The sequence below is a fragment of the Trachypithecus francoisi genome, unplaced genomic scaffold (assembly GCF_009764315.1).
Source record: "Trachypithecus francoisi isolate TF-2019V2 unplaced genomic scaffold, Tfra_2.0 Lachesis_group16, whole genome shotgun sequence".
Lineage (NCBI taxonomy): Eukaryota > Metazoa > Chordata > Mammalia > Primates > Cercopithecidae > Trachypithecus > Trachypithecus francoisi.
Genome location: NW_022681461.1, coordinates 89,057,982 through 89,084,050, shown reverse-complemented (window position 1 = coordinate 89,084,050; position 26,069 = coordinate 89,057,982). Strand labels below are relative to the sequence as shown.

The following is a 26,069-nucleotide window of genomic DNA, read 5'->3' as shown; positions in this document are numbered from 1 at the left end:
TCTGAGGAAGGGGATCACCTGAAACCAGAGGGTGCAGTATGGGGACAAGGCTCTGAGAAAGGTGGTCTTGGCCCCCTCCAGAAGGCTAAAGGTAAGTGGACCCTGAGAGAGGGCAGGAGATGAGGCTGGGAGCAGCTTGAACTTGACTTCAGTGAGCAGCTGATTTGCAGTTTTGAAGTCCCTCAGGCAGCTCTGTGCAGAATGTGGGGGGCTTCAAGAAGAGGCAGGAAGGCCAGGGCACAGGACACTGCAGTTGTCCTCATAACCTTGCTGGTGGCTGTGAGAGGGAAAGTAACAATGGGCCTCAGGTGTCTCTTGGAGGCAGAACCCATGATACCTAGTGATGAATTGGAGGGGAGGAGAGAGCTCCTGAGTGCCCTTGGTCTCTGGCCTGAGTGCTGGGTGAACAGCAGAAATGCAGTTCCCTGAGATGAGAGCAGGTGGCGTCAGGCATGGAGATCAGCAGTTTCTTGTGAACTTCCAAGTTCACGGTTCCTAAGTATGCCATTTCAGTTCACTGAGCTCTGACTCTCAGCTATGGGGAAAAGGAAGAGACAGATCTTCTTCCCAGGGTTCTTGAGAGAATGGAGCAGGCATGGGGCTTCCCTTAGGCACTTTGAGTTCTACACAAGCCATAAACCCTTGCTGGGCCTGGGACTCTGGGATAGAAAGCAGGCCTCCTCTGCCTGTCTTGGTTGTTCCTTTCACCCTCTTTGGGGCAGGGACAGACCCCTTGATGAGTACAGTTCTCTGCCCTGACCTGGCCTTTGAATTTTCCCAGGAAAGCCACCCCCAAAGCTTCTGACCCTCATGCTCTTAACTCCTGACAGATGGAAAAATCCACTGGCCCACCCAAACCCAGACTCGCGATCAGCGTTCTCTAGCCCATGTCACCCTGCCTGAGGCCCCAGGTGGGGGTCCAGGGTTACAGGCAGCCTGATGCCCCAGGTGGGAATCTAGAGGAACTACCCATCAGACCCAGCTCCCTCTAGACACTCTGCAGGGCTAGCAGAGGCCAGACTGGGCCGAACACATGAGTGGCAGAGCCAGGGCACCCTGTCTCCCTCAGGCGTCAAAGCAAAGGGTGCAGATGTTTGAAGAGTCAGCCAGCCAAGGACAGTCCACCTATGTGCTCACTACCCAGGGCAGATCCCTGGGTGGATGGAGACCAGCCCAGGCCAGGGGGTAAATCACCACTGGTATAAACCAAGCCCCAAGTCCCTGGAGCAAGTGACCAAGAAGCCAGAGTTGACAGCAGGTGTCATCATCTCAGCTCCTACAGGGCTGCCTTGGTCCAGGAGCATTTAGAATGACAAGGTCTGAAAGACCTGTGTCTAGAAGATTGGCCTGGGCCCCAGCAGCTACAGCCCAGGCCCAGCAACTTCCTCGCTGCTAGGTCTGCACTGAGGGCTAAATGAGAAGTTGGCTGGAAAGTATTGGACATATGGGGGGCCCAAGGAATGGCAGCAGTCACTGGGAGCTGCGGGATTTCTGTGGTGCTTGCCCCATGGACAGGGCATTCACAGATGCCAATTCCAAAGCTGATGTCACATCCACCCCGCTGGTCCTCCCTGTTGAAATAGTTCCTCCTGGAACCCCAGCTGTCTCCTCCCTCACCCAAATTCCATGGGCCTTAGTGTCACAAGGATGGATCTTGGAGTCTCCTCTCTGTTGCATTCTGTGGTTCCTATAAGCCCCTTCCCCCTTTCTGGAAAATAGGGTTACCTCAAGTACATCATAGGATGGGTTGCTGAAGGAGCAACTAAGGATGCACGCCAAGAGCTAGCATGATCTGGCTTTACTGGGCTGCTCATACCCCTTCTGATCCTCAGTTTCCCCAGGTGGGAAGTGTCTCAGGCTCATCATCCACACTTGACCACCAGAGCCAGAGCAGGCTCCCTGAAGGCAGGAACCCAACCTCTCACCTAGAGACCCACAGTGTCTGCTGGCAGGGGACCCTAGGCGGTGTTTGTTGGGAACCTGGGCACTGCCTCAGGGCTCTCTGGAATTGGGGTGTGCCTGGTCCATTGCTGCTGCCCACAGGCCCTCTGGAGAATCACCCCTTGGTGCCCTTATGTGCCAGAGCTGCCATGGATGGCATCGGGACTTCACTCTTCTCTGCTTGTGTCTCAGGGAAAAGGAAAGAGCCAAGAGAGAAAAAGCCCGAGAGAGTGAGAGCACCATCGCTGCCCGAGAAGTGCGGGGTCTCATGGACACTGTGGGTGAGCCTCCATTCAGCCTCAAGGCAGGCCTGTCCTGGGCCAGGGCAAGACCTGGGCGGGAGGTGGGGACGTCTCCTGGCAACTCCTCTGAGGAAGGCCCTGAGCTCCCACTGTGTTCCTCAGCTCAGTCACCTGAAGGACATTCTCCCTGAGCATCTCACCCGAGAGTCCTCACCTGTGCAGGGAGCTGGGGGAGGAGGGGAGCTGCCTGCATGGAGGGAAGTTACTGATGAAAACCAGGTGACTAAAGGATGCTACGCGCTTTCTTGCAGGTTCCCAACAGTATTTCTCATCTGCATTTTCTTCCTTCCTACCACATTGTCCTAGTTTGACCTTATCCTAGTATAAAAACCTTTTTTCTTTATGATAAAAAAAATACATGTTCACTGAAGAAAAACAAAGGAAGGAGAGAAAGAGAAAGTAAAACCTTCCCCTTCACGATGACACCTCTTCTTCTCCAAAGAGTCACCAGCCCCCACCCCAACCCACCCCCGGTTAACCCACGTGGCATCTGGCTTCCCACCTGGATAAAGGGGACAATAGAGCATGTGGCAAGAGTATAGACCTGGAAGCAAGTGGCCCAGATCCCTGCTCAGCTGCTGGCCAGCTTGGTTCTTCAACCCCCCGTGACTGAGTTTCCTCACTTGTGAAACGAGGCTAGGATGGAAACCACCTTGTGGCCTCAGTGTGAAGACTAGCTGAGTTTGAACAATACCTACTATGCAGGAAGTACTATGGAAGTGTTGGTAGCTATCATTTCTGTATGTATTTGCTTCCATAGAACTTTTTTTTTAAAAAAACATTCTGTGCATACTATTTTGGAGATTTTTCAGCATTTAACTGTATATCTGAGGCCTCAGTCCTTCTAGCACTCATGAATCACTGTCGTCTTTTCTCTTTTTCCTTAAGCCTCTGCCACCCTGACCTGGCTCTCGGGTCCACCTTCTGAGTCGGGCCTCCGTGTGCAGGGGCTGCCTGCCTGTGCTGCCTTTTCTCGAGAGCTCTGAAGCCAGCCTCATCACCTCTGTTGTTGCTCCACAGTTCCTGAGAAGATAAGCACCAGCACCTTTCAAAGACGTGCAGAACACAAGAGGAGGAGCTTCGAGAACGCTCTGGCCAGCTTTCAGGAGGAGATTGCGCAGGTTGGAAAGGTGAGAATCCTCCCTCTCCCTCCTCTTCCCTTCCTGTGCCATTCCAAAGGCGGGTGTGTCATGGCTCCCAGCCTCCCTTCCCCTCTCCAGCAGAGGTCCTCAGGGGCTCACAGAGCCTTAGACAGACATGGAACCGTCTCCGAGTGCCTGAGTGGCTCGTTATGAGTGTTTGTGAGCACAGCTCTCCGTAGTTCTTGGAAAAGCCCTACAGGTCATGTGTGGTTATTACCCTTTTGCAGTGAGGCCCAGAGAGTCTCACCTGACTTGATGCATAAGGGCCCAAGTCAGAACTGCTCTCCAGGTCTGACACCAAACCTAGCTTTTGGCCTCCCTGCTCAGTCCTTCTGATGAAGGGCAGAATGGCACACCCCCCGCTGACAGCCCGGCTCTGCTGGGCTCTTATGGACTGCCCCCCATTCAGCTCTCATTCCTCTCCGGAGACCTCATCTCTAGACACACTGGTGTCTGGAATGTTCCCTAAATGAGATCAGCCTTTGCCCTTCTGATTGCCCTGAGCCCCAGATTTCCACTTGTCCCCTTCTCCCTGAGTCTTCTCTGACCTGTGTTGTTGCCCTGCCCTGGATTCCTGGAGCTGGCTCTGTGCCCAAAGCACCAAGAACAGGCTCTCCAGCCATGTTTCTTCATACGTTCCCAACTAGATGCCAGGTCTGCTTTCACCCTTGAGCTCTGTGGCTTTGGTGAAGCCATCTACCTGAGCCTCAGTTTCCTCATCTGAAGTAAACTTGGCATTCTTTCATTTGGCCACTTCTTTAATGAATATTTGTTGAGTGCCAACCGTAGGCTAGGCCCAATGTCAGCAGCCGATTTGAAGACTGTGATGAGGATCAAATGAGCCAAGAAGGAGGGCTCAGTGCAGAGTATGTGGCATGGCTGTGAGCTGACTAGTGAGCCTCGACTCCTTAGGTCTAGGCAACGATCATCATTTTTGAGATGGGACCATGCCTGGTACTTCCCCTATGGTAGGGAGGGCTCTCTCCTTCCTGGGGATTCTGATACCGTGGCCATCATCCCCCTGGCCTGTTGCAGGAAATGGAAGCTCTCATTGTGGACACAGCGGGACTTTTTTTGAAGAAGCTGACCGAGTCTGATGAAGAAATGAACCGTCTCTTCCTAAAGATGGAAAACGACACCAACCTTGAGGACTACACCATCCAAGTAGGGGTCCCTTCATGGCTGGGCCTGCCCCACCCGGGTCCTGCTTCTTCCCTCCCTCCCACCGGCTCCTAGCCTGACCCAGACTTCTCTGCATAGGCCCTGCTAGAGCTGTGGGATAAGGTGGCCAGGCAGTTCCTGCTCCAGAAGCAGGAGATTAAGGAGCTGGATGAGGCCCTGCACTCGCTGGAGTTCTCTCGAGTCAATAAAGTAAGTCGGCTGCAGGTGGGCTCTGTGGTGATTGTCACTTGCCAGGTTTATTAGGCATCCTTCTGTTTCCTTTTAGTTCTCCAGGAAATGAGTCACTAAGTATGGTACCTTGTCATTTCTAGCTAAAAGGCGTGTTGAAGAAATATGCTGAAGTCATAGAGAAAACTTCATACCTCATGCGGCCCGATGTGTACAAGCTGATAAATAAAGAAGCCATGGTGAGTGGTTTTCCTGTGCAGGGATCAGCCCATGGGAGAAGGGGCAGGACCAGGAACCCGGGACACCCCCAACCTGGTGTCTGATGTCTCAGGAATGGTGGGCTTCTCATCTATTACGTTTCTAAGGGGCCCAGGTGGGTCTCTTAGGTAGAGAAGCAGAGTCCTTGCTATTGTAAGCATTTTTCAATAGAGATCTTTCTAAAGTATATCTCATATTTCCCTGACATCTTGAACCAGGCATACCTAATATAGGGCTATCGTCTGGAGCGCTGGTGATGTTACTGAGCACCTACTAGGTCATGTCTCAGCAACTGTGTGCAATGCAATAGGCGCTACACTATGGAGTCATCGTTGGGGGACTACGGTGGTCTCAGGGTGGTTTCCACCTTCGAGTGACCTGCTCTGCCTGCTGTGCCTGGCTTTTCTGCCTCTTCTTGCCTCTCTTCCTACCAGTGGTCTGTGCCCATTGCTGAGCCTGCCTCTTGGCTCTGTCCCCACTGCTTTCCCCTGTTGGTGCCCCCAGCACCCCTCCCCCCGGCCGCTTTCCTTGGGGTGGAAAGCACAAAATTCAAGGTTGTTCATGATGTCTCCAAAGTCAGAGCAAAGTCTGACTCCTCTGCTGTGAGAGAGGACTCCTCTTTTGGCTGCCCAAAGGCACATTGTGGGTTTCCTGGTCTTGTGCAGTGAGCTGAGCTTGCTGGATAAGGGGCCTCCTGGCAACACAGTAGGCTGAAAAGAGGATGGTGTTTAGAATCACAGACGGGTCCAGCCCACGTCAGCACCATGGCAACCTGGGTAAAGCACAGGCAAGGAGTGAGCACAAACCTTCTCCACTGTCCAGATGTGGAAGCTTCCGAAATGACTCAGCCCCTGAGCCTGGAGCTTGCTGAGTCGTTAAATGAAGATAATATGGATGTTCCTCCACTTACGATAGGGTCACATCCCAATATACTCATCATAAGTAAAAAGTATAGAAAGTCAAAAATAAATTTAACACCTTCATAAACCCATCGTAAAGTTGAAAAATCATGTCAAGCCATCGTAAGTTGGGGACTGCCTGTAATACCTGTCAGGACTTGTTGGGAGGATAATGAAAGAGGGTCCAGCTGTGGTAGCTGTCTTCTGAGATCAGGGAGGGCTCCTAAGTTGTGCACGTTTTATCCAATAGGAGAGTCAAGGATTTCGGTGTCCCGGATGTGCTTCACTGCTTCCCTTCCCTATGCTTCACTCATTATTACCACTTGCATTTGCTGCTTGCTCTACCTGTGTTTTTTTCATGTATTGTCACAAAATCCCTATGCTATAAATAGCATGAACCCCATCTTATGGCTGCGGATCTGTAGGTTGAGGAAATACTTGCCAGTGCCACCCAGCTAGGAAGTACAGCTGACATCAAGCCTCAGGCTCCACTGAAAAGCATTACTGGAATTTCTAGCCTCTGAGCTTGGCAGGGTTCTCACTCACTGCCCCAGCATACTTGCCACCTCCCTGGAGGGCTTTGGGAAATGTGTGGAGGCATTTGGAACCAGGGAGGATGGGGGAAGTTACTCTTATCTAAGCAGGGGCAAGGATGCTAAAGGGCAAAACGGTGCCATGCAGTGGAGGATCATCCCCATGCCCATGCCAAGGGTGCCCAATTGAGAAGTCACGGGAGGACTGCTGAAGAATGTTCTAGCTCTGGCCTCATTTTGCCATTGGGTCTCAGTTCTCCTAACAAGCGTATGTGGCTCGTCCCTGATGGCACAAGCACTCTGCTTTTGGAAGAAATTTATAAAAAAGAGTAACCACTTAGAGCTCACTGAGTGCCTACCTCCTTTCACCTTCTTTAACAAACATCTGAAGTGACCTTGGAGCTGATAGGAAGCTCATGCAGTCAGGGTCTATGGTTAAACCTTCAAGGAAGACCCTTGTCCATGGCTACTCAGTGCCAGGAAACTTCCTTGAGTGCCATCTGACCCCTCAGTCCCCCTCAGGCCCTGCGACCACTGCACTCAGCCCTCTCCAGCCTCTCTAACTGAGACTTGCCCTGACCCAAGAGAGACCCTGTCCTATCTAGAGCCCTGTCCATCTGTGACCACAGGTCATGAACTATGCCCTGCTGGGCAACCGGAAGGCCCTCGCCCAGCTGTTCGTCAACCTGATGGAGTCCACCCTGCAGCAGGAGCTGGACATCCGCCACCGCTGGCAGAGCTTGGTGGACACCTGGAAGGATCTCAAGAAGCAGGCCCTGCTGCAGAGTTTCAGGTCAGCGCCACCCACACCACACACAGCTCCTTCTCCAGCCCACCAGGGGCTGGCAGAGGCTAGGGGTGGCATTCTCCCTCACTTTTTGCCATTACTTAAAAATGCTGCTGTTTCTCTCTGCTCTTTTTAAAGGTAAAAAATAGATAAAGGTATAAAGAATAAATTAAAAATCACCACTAATCTCTCCCCACAGTGAGAAGCACAGCAAATATTTTGGTATATTTTCTCCCAGGCTCTTTTAGATCCGTACAGTATATGCGGTTTCATATTTTATTCATGAACTTTGCTTCATGACCATTCTCTGAGCTCCATACAGCTGGAAAACATTCATCCGATTATCTGTATAATTTCCACTCTTTGTTATCACTCATAACCCTGTGGACACTGGGGTGAACGAATGGACATCCTTCAGGCAAGCACTTCCCACCCTTGGGGAGCGTGTTTCCTCCCTCCCATGGGAGGGGCGTGAAAAGAGGTCCCTTCTCCGTGCTTCCTCTGCCAAGTGGCACTTTTGCTGTGGATGAAGGAAAAGTGTACGAAGGCCTGCCTCCGTCTTGCCTTTACATGTGACCTTGACCAAGCCCTTGAACATTCGGAATCTGTCTCTTCCTATGCAAAACAGGCATCCTAACGGACCGTGATAAAGTTTCAGTGATCCAACCAGATACTGCATGGAAAGTGCCTATCTGGGCCTGGCACTGGGAAGCTGTTATAAATGCCAAACATCATCAACAGTGATAGCAATGGCTGCCATTTACTGGGCATTTCCCATGAGCCAAGCACAGTGCTAGGGGCCTTGCTTGCATCATTTTACTGAGTGCCCACAAGTGCCAATGAGAAAGGCACCATCATGAGTTCCATTTTACAGAAGAAGGAACTGCGGCTCAGAGTAGGAGAAGGACTTGACCAAAGTTACAGAGCAGGCAGGAGGCGGTCAGGACCCCCCAAATCTGAGCCTGCTGGTCTCATGCTGTTGGTGCCAGAGCTCCACTGACCTGACTATCGCTCCATTCTTTCCTCCATTTCTCCCTCCCCTATTTCTCCCTCCCACCCTCTCTCTGTCCTTTCTTTAGGGTCCTAGAGGAGAGGCAAAGGCTGGGGAGGAAGGGGTTGGGGGTGGTGTTAGGGAAGGAGTGCTGGGCCTCTGAATGCTCTCACCATGGTTCTCTTTTCCTCTCTCACTCCTGCCCTGCTCCTCCTCTCCCCTTTATGATGCCAAAATGTCTGACCACCAGTGAGTTCATGGCCAGTGAGAGTATCCATACTCCCCTGGCTGTGGTGAAGGAGCTAGAGGTCATGCTGAAGACCCAGAACGTCCTGCAGCAAAAGCGGCTGAAGCACCTCTGCACCATCTGGTATGGGCAGGAGGGGTGGCCCGGGAGGGGTGCTTCTTGGGGTTCAGTGGGGGAGGCAGAAGTGGCCTACAACCTGTCCCCCAAGGCATCCTTCAGACTAAGTAGGCCAACTCCCAGCTCTCTGGCCCTGGGCTGGCCACCTAGGCTATTTCAGCCCCACTCACAAGAAAGGGCATGGCCCATTTGTTGCAGTAAGAAGCTTAGTGTAGCTGCCAAACAGCTTGAAAGAAGCAATGAACGGGGGTGAGGGAGGAGGAGGCACAGATCAGAGCACGCAAGGCCTGTGGCCAGGTGGAGGGGTTTGGACCTTTTTCTGAGGGCACTGGGGAGTGGAGTGGCTCCATGAGCTTTGCACTTTGGAGGTGTGTATCAGGCATCTGACACTGGAGGCTGGAGGCACCTGTCAGAGGCTGTGGAAGCTCTTCTCAGATGTGGGTCCACCCAGCCCTGATTTCAATTTCATGAGAAAGCTATTCAGTGGGGTGCCCACTGAGTGTTATAGATCCTGGAATCCACTGTCCAGGGAGTTCGTAGCCTTCACTCTCAGAAGCAGGATGGAGCTTGCCTGGTACTGCAAAGTGGAGGTACCATGTGTTGTGAAAATGCTCTCTAGTAACCTGGGACACAGATTCTTCTCATCTCCACACCCCCAGGTCCTAACTTCTCCTAGGATGTAAAAGACTAGTAAGGCTCCACATGGCTTGAGCTAGAGGGCCTGCCCCTAGGCAGGCGCCTCCTACCCCATGGACAGTTAATTTCTTTTTTTGAGACAGGGTCTCACTCCATTGCCTAGGCTGGAGTGCAGTGGTGCACTCTCGGCTCACTGTAACCTCTGCCTCCTGGCTTAAGTGATCCTCCCATCTCAGCCTCCAGAGTAACTGGGACTACAGCCATAAGCCACCACGCCCAGTTAATTTTTGAAGTTTTAGTAGACGTGGGCTTTCTTCATGTTGGCCAGGGTGGCCTCGAACTCCTGAGCGCAAGCAATCCATCCATTTCGGTCTCCCAAAGTGCTGGGATTACAGGTGTGTGCCACTGCACCGGCCCAGTTTTTCTCCTTGTGTTTGACATTTTGGACAGTTACATTTTGATCCAGGTGTAAAATTAACAAAACGGATATACATCTCAGAACAGGGAAAGTACTTGTGTTCTTTTCTATAATTCAACTTATTTCCAACTCTGAGCCCCTGTTCTTTAAGTTGGATAGAACTTGATCTTTCTGGGAGTCATATCCCTTGAGGCAAAGTTCTAGAATTTCATGCAATGCCAGGGCTGCTGTTGGGATGTCTGGTTCTCAGTTATAGTTCACCCCAATGCCACTGGGCTCCTACTGCCTCCAGACAAGTGGACATAGGAACCTCCCCAAGGAGGCTGCTCTGAGCCCCTGAGTCTTCACACACAAGCAGTGGTTTCCCTCCAGGGCCCTAGGTCTTGCAGATGCTCCCATAGTGCCACCAGGAAGCAGAATCCAGGCTGCCACTGCCAGGCAGCTGCGTGTCCTGCTCTGTTTGTGTTTCCCCCACAGCCTCTTTGTATAGGGGTTGAGGAAATACCTGGTCCCCTGGGCTCTTAGCCTGCTGCCACAAACACCTTCTCACCAATGCACTAGACTCTCCCAAGAAATTAGGCTTTTGAGAATGAAAGCCAGAAAAATTTCTGGGCTGCCCTGCCACATCCCTCTCACAGGATGTCAATGTGGGTTGGCTGGTCACCTGTCTGAATGGAAGACAGGGACAGGATCAAACACAGGGAGAAAAAAATGTACCCATAGACGTTTCTGGCCACAGCTTGGAGACACTATGCAATGGCAGTGTCTACAGGGGGAGCGGGCAGGCCATTGGACCTGGCCTGGAGGAAGGTGGGACAACTCTGCAAATCAAGGGGAGAGTGGGTGTTGGCGGGACCACGAAACTCCTTTGCAGTGGAAGTATGTAGAGAGGTGAGGTCAGGACACAATTCTGGCATCCAGAAGTCTGGAGCACACAGGTCTAAAGATAAAGTTGCAAAACCTTGGTCATAGATTCAAGTGAACATCAGTAGAGAAGGCTGGGTCTTGGGGCCTTGACAGCACCCAGAAAACCCACTGTGTAGATGACCCTCTCTTCCTCCCTGACCTGTCAGGCAGTGAAGAGCCTTCTAATCAAGCTTGAGGAGCTGTCCCAAGGGGACTGCCTCATAGGGCAGTGTGGGGATCCCACACTCCATCCTGGCCCACAGGTTTCAGGCCCTTCTTCTGGAACCCCCTAATCTCCAGAAACTTGGTGGGGATCCTTGCTACTCAAACGCAGGGTCTGCTGGGAGCATGTGGTAGTGATGGCAGAGGGGAAAGTCTAGCTAACATTCCCCAAGGCCTTGACAGGGAGATATCCAAACACCTGGGAGAATTCCCATGAGTTTTCTTGGCCCCAATAAGTATATGTGCATATGATTTAAAAAAGTTTTTTTTCAAAAAATAAAATTTGTATTTTGGAGTTATGTTCAATTTCTAGAAAAGTTACAAAGATAGCACATAGAATTCCTAACCCTAACTCTTCACCCAGTTTCCCTTAATGCTGCCATTCTATATACCACTGGACATTCATCAAAAGTGACAAATTCATTTTGATGCATTTCTGTTAACTAAACACCAGACTTCATCTGCATTTCACCTGTTTTTCCACTGGTGTCCTTCTTCTGTTCCAGGAGACCACATTACATTTAGTGTAGTGCTTAGAGTTGAGATCGTGCTATGCATACTCTTGTACCTACCTTTTGCTCTTTACTGTCCAGTTATGAGTAGGGTTACCTGAATCCCTGTTTGCCCAAGACCATACTGGGTGACACATCTTGTTCTGGCATAATCATTCATAGTGACCTCTTTCACTGTCAAAAATGTCCTGATTTAGACAATAAATCATATGATCCCTCTAGCAATACACCTCTTCCACACCATTAAACATCATCCAATTTTTAGCGTCTTTAAACAACAATCATGTCTAGTTTCTCATAATTCTGTAAGTCAGCTGGGTGTGGGCTGGCTTGGCCAGGGCTGGAAGGTCTAGGATGGCCTCACCTGTGTGTCTAGAGTCTCTGCTGGGTCAGCTGGGTCCTCTCTCCGTATACTTTCTTAGCTTCCAGGAGGCCAACCTGGGATCCTACGCACAGTGGGTGGCAGAAGGTCCCTGCAGCAGGAGAGGACAAACCCTTGCACAGCCCTTCCCAAGCCTCTGCTAGGTTGTATTTGCTAATGTCCCATTGGCTAAGGCCAGTTACATAGCCACACCCAGATTACAGGACTGGAGAAATAGACTCCACCTCCCCCATGGGAGGAAGCTGACCATTTTTTAATCTGCCACACTATTTTTTAACTTAGATGTCTAATCAGATAGAGAAAATGTGGTACATATACGCCATGAAATACGATGCAACCATTAAAAAATGAGATCATGTCCTTTGTAGGGTCATGGATGGAGCTGGAAGCCATTATCCTCAGCAAACTAACACAGGAACAGAAAAGCAAATGCCGCGTGTTCTCACTTAAAAGTGGGAGCTGAACAATGAGAACACATGGACACAGGGAAGGAAACAACACACACTGGAGCCTGTTGGGGGTGAGGTAGGGGGAAGGAGCACATTAGGAAAAATAGCTAATGCCTGCTGGGCTTAATACTTAGGTGATGGGTTAACAGGTGCAGCAAATCACCGTGGCACACGTTTACCTATGTAACAAACCTGCACATCCTGCACATGTACCCTGGAACTTAAAAACAAAAATTTTAAAAAGAATTCGGTGTCTTTTTCTCAACTTTTATTTTAGTTTCAGGGGTACGTGTGCAGGCTTGTTACATAGGCAAATCGCGTGTTGTGGGGTTTTGGTGTACAGATTATTCTGTCACCCAGGTAATAAGCATAGTACAAGACAGGTAGCTTCTCCATCCTCCCTCTCCTTCCACCCTCCACCCTCAAGTAGGCCCTGGTGTCTGTTTTCTTCTTTATGCCCATATGTATTCAAAGTTGAGCTCCCACTTGTGAGAACCTGTGGTATTTGGTTTCCTGTTCCTGTGTTAGTTCATGTAGGAGAACAGCCTCCAGCTCCATCCATGCTGCTGCAAAGGCCATGATCTCATTCTTTTTTATGACACTATATTTAATGACTTCAGAAGAGGATTTGCTGTACTTTATTCAGGCAGTTTTCTACTGTTGATGTGAAGGTTATTTAATCATCATGTGTGTTTGTGAACAGCATTGTTAAGTGAACATCTTAATACATAAACTTTACATGCATTCTATAATACCATCTCAGATTAAGTCCCAGAAGGAGGCTTCCTTGGTCAAGGGTTGGGAACAGTTTGTTTTTTCCACTGGAAAAATTATGTTCTTTTCTTTTCTAAATAACAAGTTTGTTACTTAGAATTTGTTAATTAAAAGACCTTTCAACCAGGTCGTGTTTGAGCACCAGGAAATCCCCAGCAGTTCCCTTTGTTCTTCAGTATTTAAATCGACAATTTTCTGGAGCTATGTTTCTGGAAGATGCTACCCATTTTGGTTAGTAAACTTTTGTTCCTGTGTGGCTTACTTGCCGTATCTTCCTTCCCAGTGACCTCCTGCCCCCCAATTACAGCAAAACTCAGCTGACTGAGTGGCATTCTTCCCTCAACTCCATGAACAAGGAGCTAGGTGAGTGACGTCTGCAGGACTCCACCTGCATTTCTCCAGAACTCTGTTCAAGCAGTCGCTTTGCTGAAGGTCATTCAAGTGAGTGGTGCGACCATGGTGGGGAGGAGGGATGGGGGTGTGGCAGGAAGAGTGAGCTCTGAGAGCTTAAAAGGCCCCTCCTCCTTTCCCAAGACCTCCCTTCCTCACTGCCCAGCCTGCAGCTACACTAGCCACACCCTCTGACCCCTGACCCCTGACCCAAGCATGGAGACAGAGAGATGGCTCTGATGCCCTCCTTGAGGAAGGCCCAGGAGCATGCCCCAAGAGTGTGAGGTGGAGCACATGGTCTTGATGCCCAGCTCTGCTCCTCCCTGGCTGTGTGACCTTGGGAAAATCAGGGCCTCCGGTGGCCTCAATGTCCTCCTCTGTAAAATAGGGATGGCAAGAAGAGTAATAATGGTCCCTGCTTGTGGGGTGGATGGCCAGTGGTAGTCCAGTGCCTGGCTTACACAGAGTCCTCAATCACAAATGGTGATGTTTCAAAATGCTCTATAATAAGGGCAGTCAGGCTGTAAACTGTGTGCTGACTGCTGGTTTTGGAACTAAGTGTTGTTAGACCCCCCAACTGCCTCATTTGTTGACGTATTGTCTAGCTGCTTTCACTCTAAATGGCAGAGGTGAATGCAGATGGCCGCTGACTTAGGATGGTTCAACTTAGGACTTTTTGACTTTACAGTAGTGTGAAAGTGGTACACATTCAGCAGAAACTGTACTTCAGATTTTGAATTTTGCTCTTTTCCTGGGGGCTGTGGTGCCTGGATACGTGGTGTGATACTTCCTGGCAATGCTGGGCAATGGTGACAAGCTGCAGCTCCCAGTCAGCCCTGTGATCATGAGGGTAAACTAGTGTACTCTGTTGCCAGATGATTTCGCCAAACCGTAGGCTCATGTATGTTTTCTGAGCACATTTAAGATAGACCAGGCTAAGCCATGATGTTCGGTAGGTTAGGTATATTAAATGCATTTTCAACTGAAAATATTTTCAACTTACGGTGGGTTTATTAGGACGTAACCCCATTGTAAATAAAGGAACATCTGTAGTTAGAACAGAGACTGTATGACTGCAAAGCTAAAACAGTTTACTCTCTAGCCCTCTATAGAAAAGGTTTGACACAACTTGCTCTAGAAGATACATAATAAATTTTTCATCTCCTTAGAGGATCATAGCAACCTAGTGAGGTCAGTGGTATCACTGTCCTCTTGTAGTAAGAGAAGGGTTTAGTGGCACAGAGAGGTGAAGTATCCTGCCCAAGGTCACACAGCCAATGAAGTGTCATAGCTGGACTTAGCTTGGGTGCTTCAGCTAGTAGTACACACCATTGCTTCTAGGGCTCTCAGGTTTATAATACGAAGGGTGTTTCTGTATGAGCCACAAGACTCTAAATAATAGCAATGGCTACCGTTCATTCAGTGCCTCCTACAGACAGGCATTGTCCTGAGCCCTGCATTCAGTAGCTGGCTCTGCCCTCAGGCACTTCCAGTCCAGAGCAGAGGTCAGAGCAAGCAGGGAATGGACAGGTCCCCAGCTGTGGGAGCCATAGTCAGGGACACAGCTGGTTCAGGGTCATGGAAGACATTGACAAGGAAATGATCATGTGGTTGAGAACTACAAGGGAGGTAAGAGTCAGCCAGGCCAAGAGGGAGGAAGCATTCCAGGCAGGGATACAGTCTAGGGCACCCTGGAGGCAAGACAGAACTGGGGCCTTTGGAAACAGGGAGGGGAGGTTGGAAGATGCAAAGCAGCCGGACTCTCCTGGCCACATGGGCTGCACGTGGAAGTCTGGGCTTTATCCTGAGGGCAGTGGGAACTCAGTGGAAGGTTCTGAGCTGGGGGTGATGATGTCAGGTGGGGCAAATGGCCCAGAGGGATGCAGGAGTGGAAGCAGGGGGACCTGGGAGAGCCCATCAAAGCGGCCTCACGGAAGGGTGTGGACACCTTGGCCTAGGAACAAGCCTGGGGACAGGAAGAAGCAGATTTAGAGTTTCTTCTCGTCAGTTCTAGCATCTGTCAACCCTCCCAGATATCCTAAATCTACACCCAGCTGCCATCCCCCTGCCCTCCTCCCCAGCCCTGTACAAAGAAAAACCACCACAAAATCTCTGTGTGGTCTTTCAGTTTCTAGAAATTGCCAACAGCACTAAACCAGAGTTGCTTATCCTAGACATCAGAGTCACACTGAGTTTATTATAAGCTGGGAAACTGAAGGGAGGAGAAATAGAGAAAATAAATAAAAAAGCTGGCTTCCGCGCATTCTGCTAGCGCCTTCAGTTTTTCAGGGATGAACACAGATAGGATCAGTAAATGCTCATTGATCTCCACTCTCATTACTGGTTTACAACTTGGTGCAGCTTCTCAAAAGGAATTTCACCAGCCCTGAAACCGAGTCAAGAGTCAGGCCAGAATGGATTCAGAACAGATAATGACAAGCTCTTCATTTGAGATCCTTATCTTGGGGTGTCAGGGCCTTTGTAAGGGAACACCCGCCCCTGATCTGAATCGGGACCACTGATCTTCACCTAAATAAATGTTGCTGTGGAGGCACTTTGCTCCTTTGCAGAGGGGACACTCCCCTTTCTAATCCTCTCTTCCTTGTGGACTGATTTGCTTTTTTTTCTGCCCATGGAGACACCTACCATGTGGACTGCATGATGCGGATCCGCCTGCTGTATGAGAAGACGTGGCAGGAGTGCCTGATGCTTGTGCAGAATTGTAAGGTGTGTACCCTTCCTGCAGGCCTGAGAAGAGGAATGCCTGGGTGGGACCTGAAGTGCCTTCCCTGGCCCCATCCCCACTACCTTCCCCTCCCCAGCTATGTCCCCACCTCACTCCCACACACCCTTTAGCCTCCATCCAGGCTTTTCTTCCTCACAGAAGAAAATGGAGTGGCTTCCTAGCCCCAATGCCTGGTGCTCACTGGCCTCTGGGCATTCTGAAGCTGTTCCTTCTGCCCAGATCCCCTCCCCAGCTATCCCTGCCATCTCTCAGGTTTTAGCCTATCACCTCCTCCAGGAAGCCCATGTAAGGTGAAGTGTGCACTCTCAGATCACCTCAGACTTCACACTTGACTCTATGTCATGCACAGCACTGGGCGTTGTTTATGAATGGAGATTGTGTCCTGGGGGTTATTGCAATGCGCCCCCTTTATAGATAGGCCTGGCCCCACTTTCCCCTCCACCCTGTCCACTGCATAACAGAGTGAGACAGTAAACTCACTCCCAAACCCAAGCACAACTGTGACTTGTTCTCTAGGATAGGGGAACTATGGAGTCAGAATGTCCCTTCCTGCCTCCTTGGTAAGATTGTAAGCAACACCTCCACCCCCAAAGCTTAACTGTTGTGAAGTGTGTTCGAGCTGAGGGTCCCCCTTGGGGAGCCTCACAAGAGCTCCTGCGTGCCTTTCCAGCCAATTTGCACCCAGCCCTCCAGACCCGAAGGGGAACAGAATTCATGGGGTGCAGGCCCTTCACCTGGAGCTCAGGTCTGACTTGAGCAACACTGAGGCCTGTAGGATGCAGTTGATGCCTGTGGGGACCTCAGTCCTAAACCAGGCTCTGCCTTGTCCCGCACACTCCAGAAGCAGCTGCTGGACTGGAAAGCCTTCACTGAGGAGGAGGCAGAGACCCTGGTGAACCAGTTCTTCTTCCAGATGGTGGGAGCACTCCAGGGCAAGGTGGAGGAGGACCTGGAGCTCTTGGACGTGCGTGCTGGGGACTGTTCCACTGGGGAGCTGAGGTGGGGTTGGGGGTCCACGGGGTGCTGGCTGTAAGAAGAGCCCAAGAGCTCCAACTTACATGTTCCTAGTGTGTCCACTCACCCTTGTCAGACCCTCTCAGAGCAGCCCCCTTATGCTGGCCACTGCAAGCTCACCCACCCGACTCCTCCCAGCCACCCACTGACATGGGTGCTGCACAGAACTCCAGGCCATGAGCGCTGCCCGGCCATTGCTGACCCTGGGCACTGAAGGGCTGTGGAGGCACAATAAGCCCTCAGCCCAAGACACGTGGTATCTTGAACCGGGATTGGCTCATGTTTTCTGTGAAGGGCCAGATGGTGACAATTTTAGGCTCTATGGGCCATCAGGTCTCTGACGCACCTTGTCAACTCCACCAGTGCCACACAAAAGCAGCCCTAGGCAATGCAGAAACAAATGACATGGGTGTGTTCCAATAACTTTATTGACAGACACTGAAATTGGAATTGTATGTCATTTTCATCTCATTAAATATCTTCTTTTGATTATTTTCCAGCCACTTTAAAACTGAAATATCTGTGTGTAGCTCACAGGATCAAACAGAAACAGGTGGAGGGCCAAATTTAGTCCACAGGCAGCAGCTTGCCCAGCCCTCACCCAGATGAGGGCGTAAGACACATGCCTTTTTAAAAAGGTGGGTGGTGTGTGAGGATGTCACAGCAGGTGTGGTGTTTGGCCCAGATGCCATGAGTAAGGGAACTCCAGAGAAGGAAAGATGCCCAGGCCAGCGTTGCTGTGGCCTTCTGAGTGCCCAGCCTGTTTTTTACGAATGGCCCATACTCCATCTTCTTCCTGTCAGAGACTTTTGTGGAGCATAGGATATGTCTAGAGATGGGACTTGAGGGTCAACAAGACTAAGAGCAGGGCCTTGGGCAGACCCAAAACGCTGTCCCAGGGAGGGAGGACCAAGAGGCCCGGTGTAACCTGGAAGTTGACTTTGAGGGATGGTGTCTGGGCAATGCTGTTCAGTCATTAGAGACGGGGGGTCCCACAGGTGGGCCCCTCTTCCTGGCCCTGGGACTGTCAGCCCTCAAGTCCCTTCTCTGGGCTCTGCCGCTGCAGAAATCCTTCGAGACCCTGGCAGATCAGACAGAGTGGCAGAGTTCGGACCTCTTCAGGTACTTCCAGGAGGCAGTACAACTGTGGGAGGCACACCAGAAGGAGCTGTTGGTGCAGGAGCTGGAGCTGGAGAAGAGGATGGAGCAGCACCAGCAGAAGCACAGCCTGGAGAGCCAGGTGAGGCCCACACCCAGGGCTCCATTTTTCACACCACAAACAGCAATGAACTCAAACAGATCCTTGACCCAAATGGAGAACCTTTAGCTATGAAATTTGTGCAGATGGGGACATTAAGGCTCATGTTGGTCATGGGATCAGATGGGAGTAGCAGAAATCTGGAACCAAATGTGTCTCTAAGAGCTTGCATGAGAGACAGTCAGATGGTTCAAATAAGGAGATGATTAAAGGATGGTATCACAAAATCACACACTTCATTGCCATTCAAAGAGAATTTTTTCATAGGTTCACAGTGCTTAAAGAGGGGGAGAATAACGTGAACCAACCTCAAAAGGAATACATCCACAGGGAGTAAACAAGGTACATTAGGCACTTTGTAAGCTGCAAATCTATTAAAGTCTAGTTGTTCAATTAGGATGGAAGCAGGCTTCCATGGGAAGTAAAGTCTAATAAAAGCTTCAGGTGTGCCTTTCTATATGCCGTTTCTCCGGAGAAACTGGCTTGCAATTTAACACAGTGGACATCTGTGATGGCACATAGGTCCCTGGAAGCCAGAGGGTAGTGCCGATGCTGGTGGTGTGGCTTCATAGCCCCAGTGCCTGTCACAGCCTGAGCACTCTCTCATTCAAAGAAGCCACTGACAGAGTGAAACCTGCCTCAGCCTAAGCTCTCGAAGTGTCAAACTCTTGAGTATTTTGAAGTCCAGTAGTTAAGGTCAGCAACTCACATATGGGGGACTGATAAGGGTGACATCTCATTCCCAAGGTGAAGGGGGGAATAGCTGCAAGTTCTCATATATGGGGTCTGATAAGACATCATATTCTGAAAAAAAAAAGGGGAAGACACCCCCAGTTCTTATTACAGACAAACGTGTCAATCACATAGCAAACTGTGCACATGTTGGGAGTCATTTCAACGCTCTATAACTGGGGCAATCTCCTGCCTGCACAGGAGGTCAGCTGGCCCCTGCTCTGCCTGCTCTCACGCAGTCCGGGAGGTGGGGGGACAAACTCAGCTTCTGATTTCAAGCACGACTGGTGAGAAGGAGAGCGAGGAGCAGGAGTAGTGCAGGCCTGACCAGGTGGGTGGGTGTGAGGGCCCTGTCTTCAGCGGGTCCCATCTGAGCTGGTTCCCCCGGTGGGTATGATGTAGGCAGGGAAGAACATTGCAGGCAGAGAAAAGTCTAGAGGCCCATAGTGGAGAGAGGGAGGGCAGTGGCAGATTAGGTGCCCCATTTGTAGAAAGGAAGTCCTGGATCTGCCGAGGCACCTGGGCCTCAGTTCCAGCAGCAGGATCCCTGCAGGTCACTTACACTCTGTGAGCACTGGAGGTCACATCTGCTTCTCTTGTTTTGGGGGTGGCTTCCAGGTCCAGGAGGCCCATCTTGATAGGCTCTTGGACCAACTGAGGCAGCAGAGTGACAAAGAAATACTGGCGTTTCACCTGGAAAAGGTCAAAGATTATCTGAAGAACATGAAATCCAGGTAGGCCAACCAGACTCCAAAAGACAGGACGGGATGGTCAGGAATTCATCTTCAAGGTCAAGGGCAGCCTGCCCAAGAGCCCAGGAGCGTACCGGCAGGCTTAAGATGAAAATTGTGCCTCTCAGCTTAGAAAGCATTGTGGCCCTCTGCAGCTCTGCTCTCAGCCAGTAAAGAAGCTTCCAGGGAGAATTTTTAAAAGTTTGTGGAGGGAGGTTTCAAAGCAATGTGGCTTCAGTTCAAGAACATGGGGCCTTCTTTTAAAAATTTAAAGATGTAGGTGGATCACCTGAGGACAGGAGTTCAAGACCAGCCTGACCAACATGGTGAAACCCCACCTCTATTAAAAATACAAGAATTAGCCAGGCATGGTGGCAGGTGCCTGTAATCCCAGCTACTCGGGAGGCTGAGGCAGGAGAATCACTTGAACCCAGGAGACGGAGGTTGCAGTGAGCGGAGACCATGCCATTGCCCTTCAGCCTGGGTGACAGAGTGAGACTCTATCTCAAAAAAAAAAAAAAGAAAAAGAAAAAGAAAAATTTAAACATGTACATTCTTGTTAAAGGAGGAAAAAGAAGTTAACCACTGCAAACATATAGAGATTTTTTTCCCTCATTCCTGCCCACTTTTCCTTTTTTATGGACATATACATTTATATATATGAGTATATACACATATATAGTGTTTTAAAAATAAAGGTTGGATTATACTGTGCAAATTGTTCTATAACTATAGATATACTTCCATTTTTAAATGCCATGTAACATTCATTAATATAGATACTTCATAATGGTTTAGCAATCCCTCAATTGATTAGCTGTTTTCTGTTGGTTCCAATTTCTCAATATGGCAAGCTGTTCTCTGTGAACTTTCTTCCATCTTTGTGACTTTGTACAACTGATTCTATAAGGATTGTTCACAGAAATGGAATGACACTGCCAATTGATTGCAGTACTTTGATTCAGAAGGCAATTCTGATTACTTTAGGCAAATAAGTAACCCCATGAGCCTTGGTCTCCTATCTGAGAAACAGAAGTCTGGACCTTGGGGCATTTGGGAGTTTGATGGAATAATGTAGGTATCATCAAGTTCAAGGACAGCGTTAAGACCCAAGACAGGGTTAGGACCCTGGACAGGGAAAGGGAGTTCATGTTACAAGCAGAAAAGTCTCTTGTATGTGTTTTCCAGACTTTCTACAAAAAGTGTGTATTTCTTGTATGATCAGAAAAATAGCATAGCCAAGGACTGCTGCTAGAAAAGAGCAGCCACACAGCAGCTCTACACAGAGCTCTGTGCCAGATTGCAGCCCATCTCCTTGGGGTCATGGGTGTGTTCCCTGGCTGGGGTCTCCTGTCTTACCTACTTACCTCCCAGGTATGAATGTTTTCACACCCTCCTGACAAAGGAAGTGATGGAGTACCCAGCAATCATACTGAAAGAACTCAACTCCTACAGCTCCAACCTCAGCCAATACTTCTTTGTGCGTGAAATCTTTGAACAGGTATGGAGAGGGCAATGATACACCCATTCACTCATGAAGAAACTAAGGGAGAGGCTGACTTCTTGTTATGATCTGCCTAGACTTTGAAAGCCATCCCTAACCCTGCAGAGTTCAAATCAATGCAAGAAGAAAGAAGCTGAAAATCTCTAAAGAGACCGTCTCTTTCTCAGTATAAAAGAGGCTGAAGGGTTCAGAAATCAGGGCTCAAACCTGAATGGACTTATAATGAAAAGGTTAATTTATATGGCGCTCGGAATTCCATTTATCATACCTACCACTGCCACATAATTCTCCTAAAATATAGCTTTGACCCACCTACTGTCCTACAAAATCCCTCCCCAACTGTGCAGCCCCCACCAGATCCAACTTACAGTCCCTAGATAACCACAAAGGGCCCACTCTCTCTGCTTTCCACCTTGACTCTCCCTGGCCCAGCAGACTCATCCCTTTTCTGGCATGTGCCCCCTGCCTGCTGCCTTTCCTCATGATGCTCCCTCTGCTGGGGCCCCTCTGTCTCCACATATCCCAAACCCACCTATACCTCCAGTTCACTACCAAGAGAAAGGCTCCCACTCATTCTGCCTGAACCCTCATCTCACCTTGCTCAGCCCCTGCCACCTCTCAGGGCTCTGAACTATTTTTTGCTTGGTTGCTGTCGAATACAGGAGTCTGGAGTACCCAACTATAATGTATTTCTTAAAGGGCAAGTATGCCTTAATTTTTATTCAACTTTGATTACCATTAGCACAAGGATCTTGCACATAATTCAGACACAATAAATGCTCTCTGGGTAAATGCATGAATACCTGGGATTCCCTGGTTTGAATCCCCCAGTGCTTGGCTCTTTTCCCGCACACCAGCCATAGTCCTGCCTGGCCTGAATGGAAATGCTTGTGGTTGGCACTGAACCTGGCCAAAGGTTTCCCACGTATACAGGACACCTGGCTGCTTCCCTGAGAATCTCTTCTCCCAGAAGAGATTCCTGTTTAGATTGCTACTAGATGCTCCCTCTGCCACCTAGGTTGAAGGGGAAGCTCAAGCTATAGGATGGTGAGCTCATTGCCTGCCCTTTGATATCATTTGGGTCACCTGGGTTAAAGGTATAGGCACTATTACGATCTCCATTTCATGGAGGATAACAATAAGCCCCATAGGGTTTAGAGGACCTGCCCAAGATCACTTAGCTTGTCAGGAGCCAGGAATCAAATCCAGACCTGCAAACTCCACAGCCTACACTGTTATCCGTAACACAGAATATCCAAAACTTCACCCAGAGCCTGTGAAACAGGAAATTCGCAGGGCTTACAAGGGGGCTCTCAAGATCATGTAAATCATGCCCATTGTATCTGTTCCATTTAGCACAGAATGCAGCAGATTTCTGCCCTTCGTTTGCATCCCTCAGTTTATATTTTTCTTGCCCTTTGCTCCAGATCACAGCCAAAAAATATATCATAATGAGCTTTTATTCCATGTCTACCCATTGTGTGCTATAAGGGTTTGCTAGCCTTCTTGGAATTAAGAAAAACTGGTTCCCTGGATTGAGAACAACCCAGTTATCCCAGGGAACTAAGTTGGTCAAGGCCTGCATCAGATATTAAAGGGGAGGGATGGGTACTTCTACTTAAAAGAGATGCACTTAAAAGTGGCACCCTGGACCGGGCGCCGTGGCTCATGCCTGTAATCCCAGCACTTTGGGAGGCCGAGGCGGGCGGATCATGAAGTCAGGAGATCAAGACTATCCTGATTAACATGGTGAAACCCCATCTCTACTAAAAATACAAAAAATTAGCCAGGCATGGTGGCGGACGCCTATAGTCCCAGCTACTCGGGAGGCTGAGGTAGGAGAATGGTGTGAACCTGGGAGGCGGAGCTTGCAGTGAGCCGAAATCATGCCACTGCACTCCAGTGCAAGACTCCTCTCAAAAAAAAAAAAAAAAGTGGCACTCTGAGGAAAGACAGTGCAGGTCCTTCAGTGACTTGTGGTTTTTTCCTTATAGAACTTGGCTGGAGAAGTCATTTTCAAATTCAGGCAACCAGGTAACACTTTTTCAGTTCAAGTCTTATTCTCCCAGACTTTACTTTTAAGCCTTTGTGGGTTGGGAGGCCCAATCCAGGCAGCATCAGTAAATTGTCTCTCCTTGTGCTTTGATGTTTATCATCAACAGAAGCACATGAAAAACCCTTCCAGAAGAGAATGAGGAAACTGAGGAAGAAGCAAGGGTCTAAAGAGGACATGAGCAGAAGTGAGGAAAGCATAAGTAGTGGGACAAGTGCTGCCACATCAGTAGAAGAGATGGAAGAAGAAAATGATCAAGAAATGGAGTCCTTTATAACTGAAGAGGTGCTGGGGCAGCAGAAAAAATTTCCACTGCATGCTGAGATGGATGAATCCAAAGAAGGCTCTATTCAGGGATTGGAAGAAATGCAGGTTGAAAGAGAGAGCTCCTTAAACCCATCCCTAAATGAGGAGAATGTGAAGGGCCAAGGAGAAGAGAAGGAGGAGTCACAGGAAGAAGATGAAAAGGAGGAAGAGGAGGAGGAGAAACTGGAGGAAGAGAAGGAGGAGAAGGAGGCAGAGGAAGAGCAAGAGAGTTTATCTGTGGGTGAGGTAAGCCAGCAACTGATTCATTCGTGGGCATAGAGAAAGTCTGCTATGCTCGTTTTGTGTTTATCCCTAGTGTAAGCTGGGGTCTTTAGTGGCCCAGTCTCCATAGAGGTGCAGAAAGAGAATTACAAAAATATTCATACTTTAAAAAAAATTTTTTTAGGTTCAGGAGTACATGTGCAAGTTTGTTATTTAGGTAAATTATGTGTCATGAGGGTTTGATTTACAGATAATTTTGTCAGCAGGGTAATAAGCATAGTACCCAACAGTTTTTTTTTTTCTGATCATCTCCCTGCTCCCCACCTTTACCCTCAAATAGGCCCCAGTATCTGTTGTTCCCCTCCTAGTATCCATGTTTTCTTTGTTTAGCTCCCACTTAAAAGTGAGAATATGCAGTATTTGTTTTCTTTTCCTTTGTTAGTTTGCTTAGGATAATGGCCTCCAGCTCCATCCATGTTGTTGCAAAGGACATGATCTCATTCTTTTTATGGTTGCATAGTATCCCATGGTTTATATGTACCACATTTTATTTATCCAGTCTATTGTCAATGGGCATTTAGGTTGATTCCATGTCTTAGCTATTGTGAATAGTGCTGCAATGAATATATATGCATGCATGTGTCTTTATGGTAGAATGATTTACATTCCTCTGGGTATGTACCCAATAATGGGACTGTGGGGTCAAATGGTAGTTCTGTTTTAAGTTATTTGAGAAATTGCCACACTGGAATACACTTCCACCAGCAGTGAATAAGCATACCCTTTTCTCTGCAATCTTGCCAGCATCTGTTGTTTTTTGACTTTTTAATAATATTCATTCTGACTGTTATGAGATGGTATCTCATTGTGGTTTTGATTTACATTCTTCAATGATTAGTGATGTTGAACACCTTTTCATATACTGGTTGGCCACATGTATGTCTACTTTTGAAAAGTGTCTGTTTGTGTCCTTTGCCCACTTTTGAATAGGGTTGTTTGGTTTTTGCTTGTTAATTTAAATTCTTTATAGAGTCTGGATATTAGACCTTTCCAGATGCATAGTTTGCAATTATTTTCTCCCATTCTGTAGGTTGTCTGTTTACTCTGTTGATAGTTTCTTTTGCTGTGAAGAAGCTCTTTCGTTTAATTAGGTCCATTTGTCAATTTTTGTTTTTGTTGCAATTGCTTTTGGCATCTTCATCACGAAATCTTTGCCAAGTCCTATGTCCAGAATGGTATTTCTTATTTTATCTTCCAGGGTTTTTATAGCTTTAACGCCTTACATTTAAGTCTTTAATCCATCTTGAGTTGATTTTTGTATGTGGTATAAGGTAGGGGTCCAGTTTCAATCTTCTGCGTATGGCTACCCAGTTATCCCAGCACCATTTGTTAAATGGGTAGTCCTTTCCTCATTGCTTGTTTTTGTCAGCTTTGTTGAAGATCAGATGGTTTAGGTGTGAGGCATTCTACTCCATTGGTCTGTTTGTCTGTTTTTGTACCTGTATCATGCTGTTTTGATTACTGTAGACCTGTAGTATAGTTTGAAGTCAGGTAACATGATACCTCCAGCTGTGCTCTCTTTATTTAGGATTGCCTTTGCTATTCAGGCTCTTTTTTTGTTGCATATAAATTTTAAAATAGATTTTCTGATTCTGTGAAGAATGTCATTAGTAGTTTGATAGGAACAGCATTGAATCTGTAAATTGCTCTGAGCAGTATGGCCATTTTAAAGATATTTACTCTTCCTATCCATGAACATGGGATGTTTATGGTTTATAGTATATACCCAATAATGGTATTGCTGAGTCAAATGGTATTTCTAGTTCTAGATCCCTGAGGAATCGCCACACTGTCTTCCACAATGATTGAACTAATTTACACTCCCACCAACAGTGTAAAAGCATTCGTATTTCTCCACATCCTCTCTAGCATCTGTTGTTTCCCGACTTTTTAATGATCGCCATTCTAACTGGTGCGGGATGGTATCTCATTGTGGTTTTGAATTGCATTTCTCTGACGACCAGTGATGATGAGCATTTTTTCATGTGTCTGTTGGCTGCATAAATCTCTTCTTTTGAAAAGTGTCTGTTCATATCCTTTGCCCACTTTTTGATGGGGTTGTTTGATTTTTTTCTTGTAAATTTGTTTAAGTTCTTTGTAGATTCTGGATATTAGCTCTTTGCCAGCTGGGTAGGTTGCAAAAATTTTCTCCCATTCTGTGGGTTGCCTGTTCACTCTGATGGTAGT

The 26,069-nt window shown here is 48.5% G+C and overlaps 1 protein-coding gene across 1 annotated transcript in view; it reads left to right on the top strand.

The window, feature by feature from the left end:
• Nucleotides 1–26,069, top strand: part of CCDC180 (coiled-coil domain containing 180) — an 83,897-nt gene that overhangs the window by 17,717 nt on the left and 40,111 nt on the right. Inside the window, 15 exon segments of the mRNA XM_033238038.1 lie at nucleotides 2,134–2,222; nucleotides 3,264–3,373; nucleotides 4,421–4,549; nucleotides 4,646–4,756; nucleotides 4,879–4,974; nucleotides 7,055–7,218; nucleotides 8,454–8,573; nucleotides 13,150–13,229; nucleotides 15,895–15,983; nucleotides 16,844–16,966; nucleotides 18,083–18,256; nucleotides 19,625–19,740; nucleotides 21,112–21,238; nucleotides 23,236–23,275; nucleotides 23,404–23,846. Coding sequence (XP_033093929.1) covers nucleotides 2,134–2,222; nucleotides 3,264–3,373; nucleotides 4,421–4,549; nucleotides 4,646–4,756; nucleotides 4,879–4,974; nucleotides 7,055–7,218; nucleotides 8,454–8,573; nucleotides 13,150–13,229; nucleotides 15,895–15,983; nucleotides 16,844–16,966; nucleotides 18,083–18,256; nucleotides 19,625–19,740; nucleotides 21,112–21,238; nucleotides 23,236–23,275; nucleotides 23,404–23,846 — 2,011 coding nt within the window.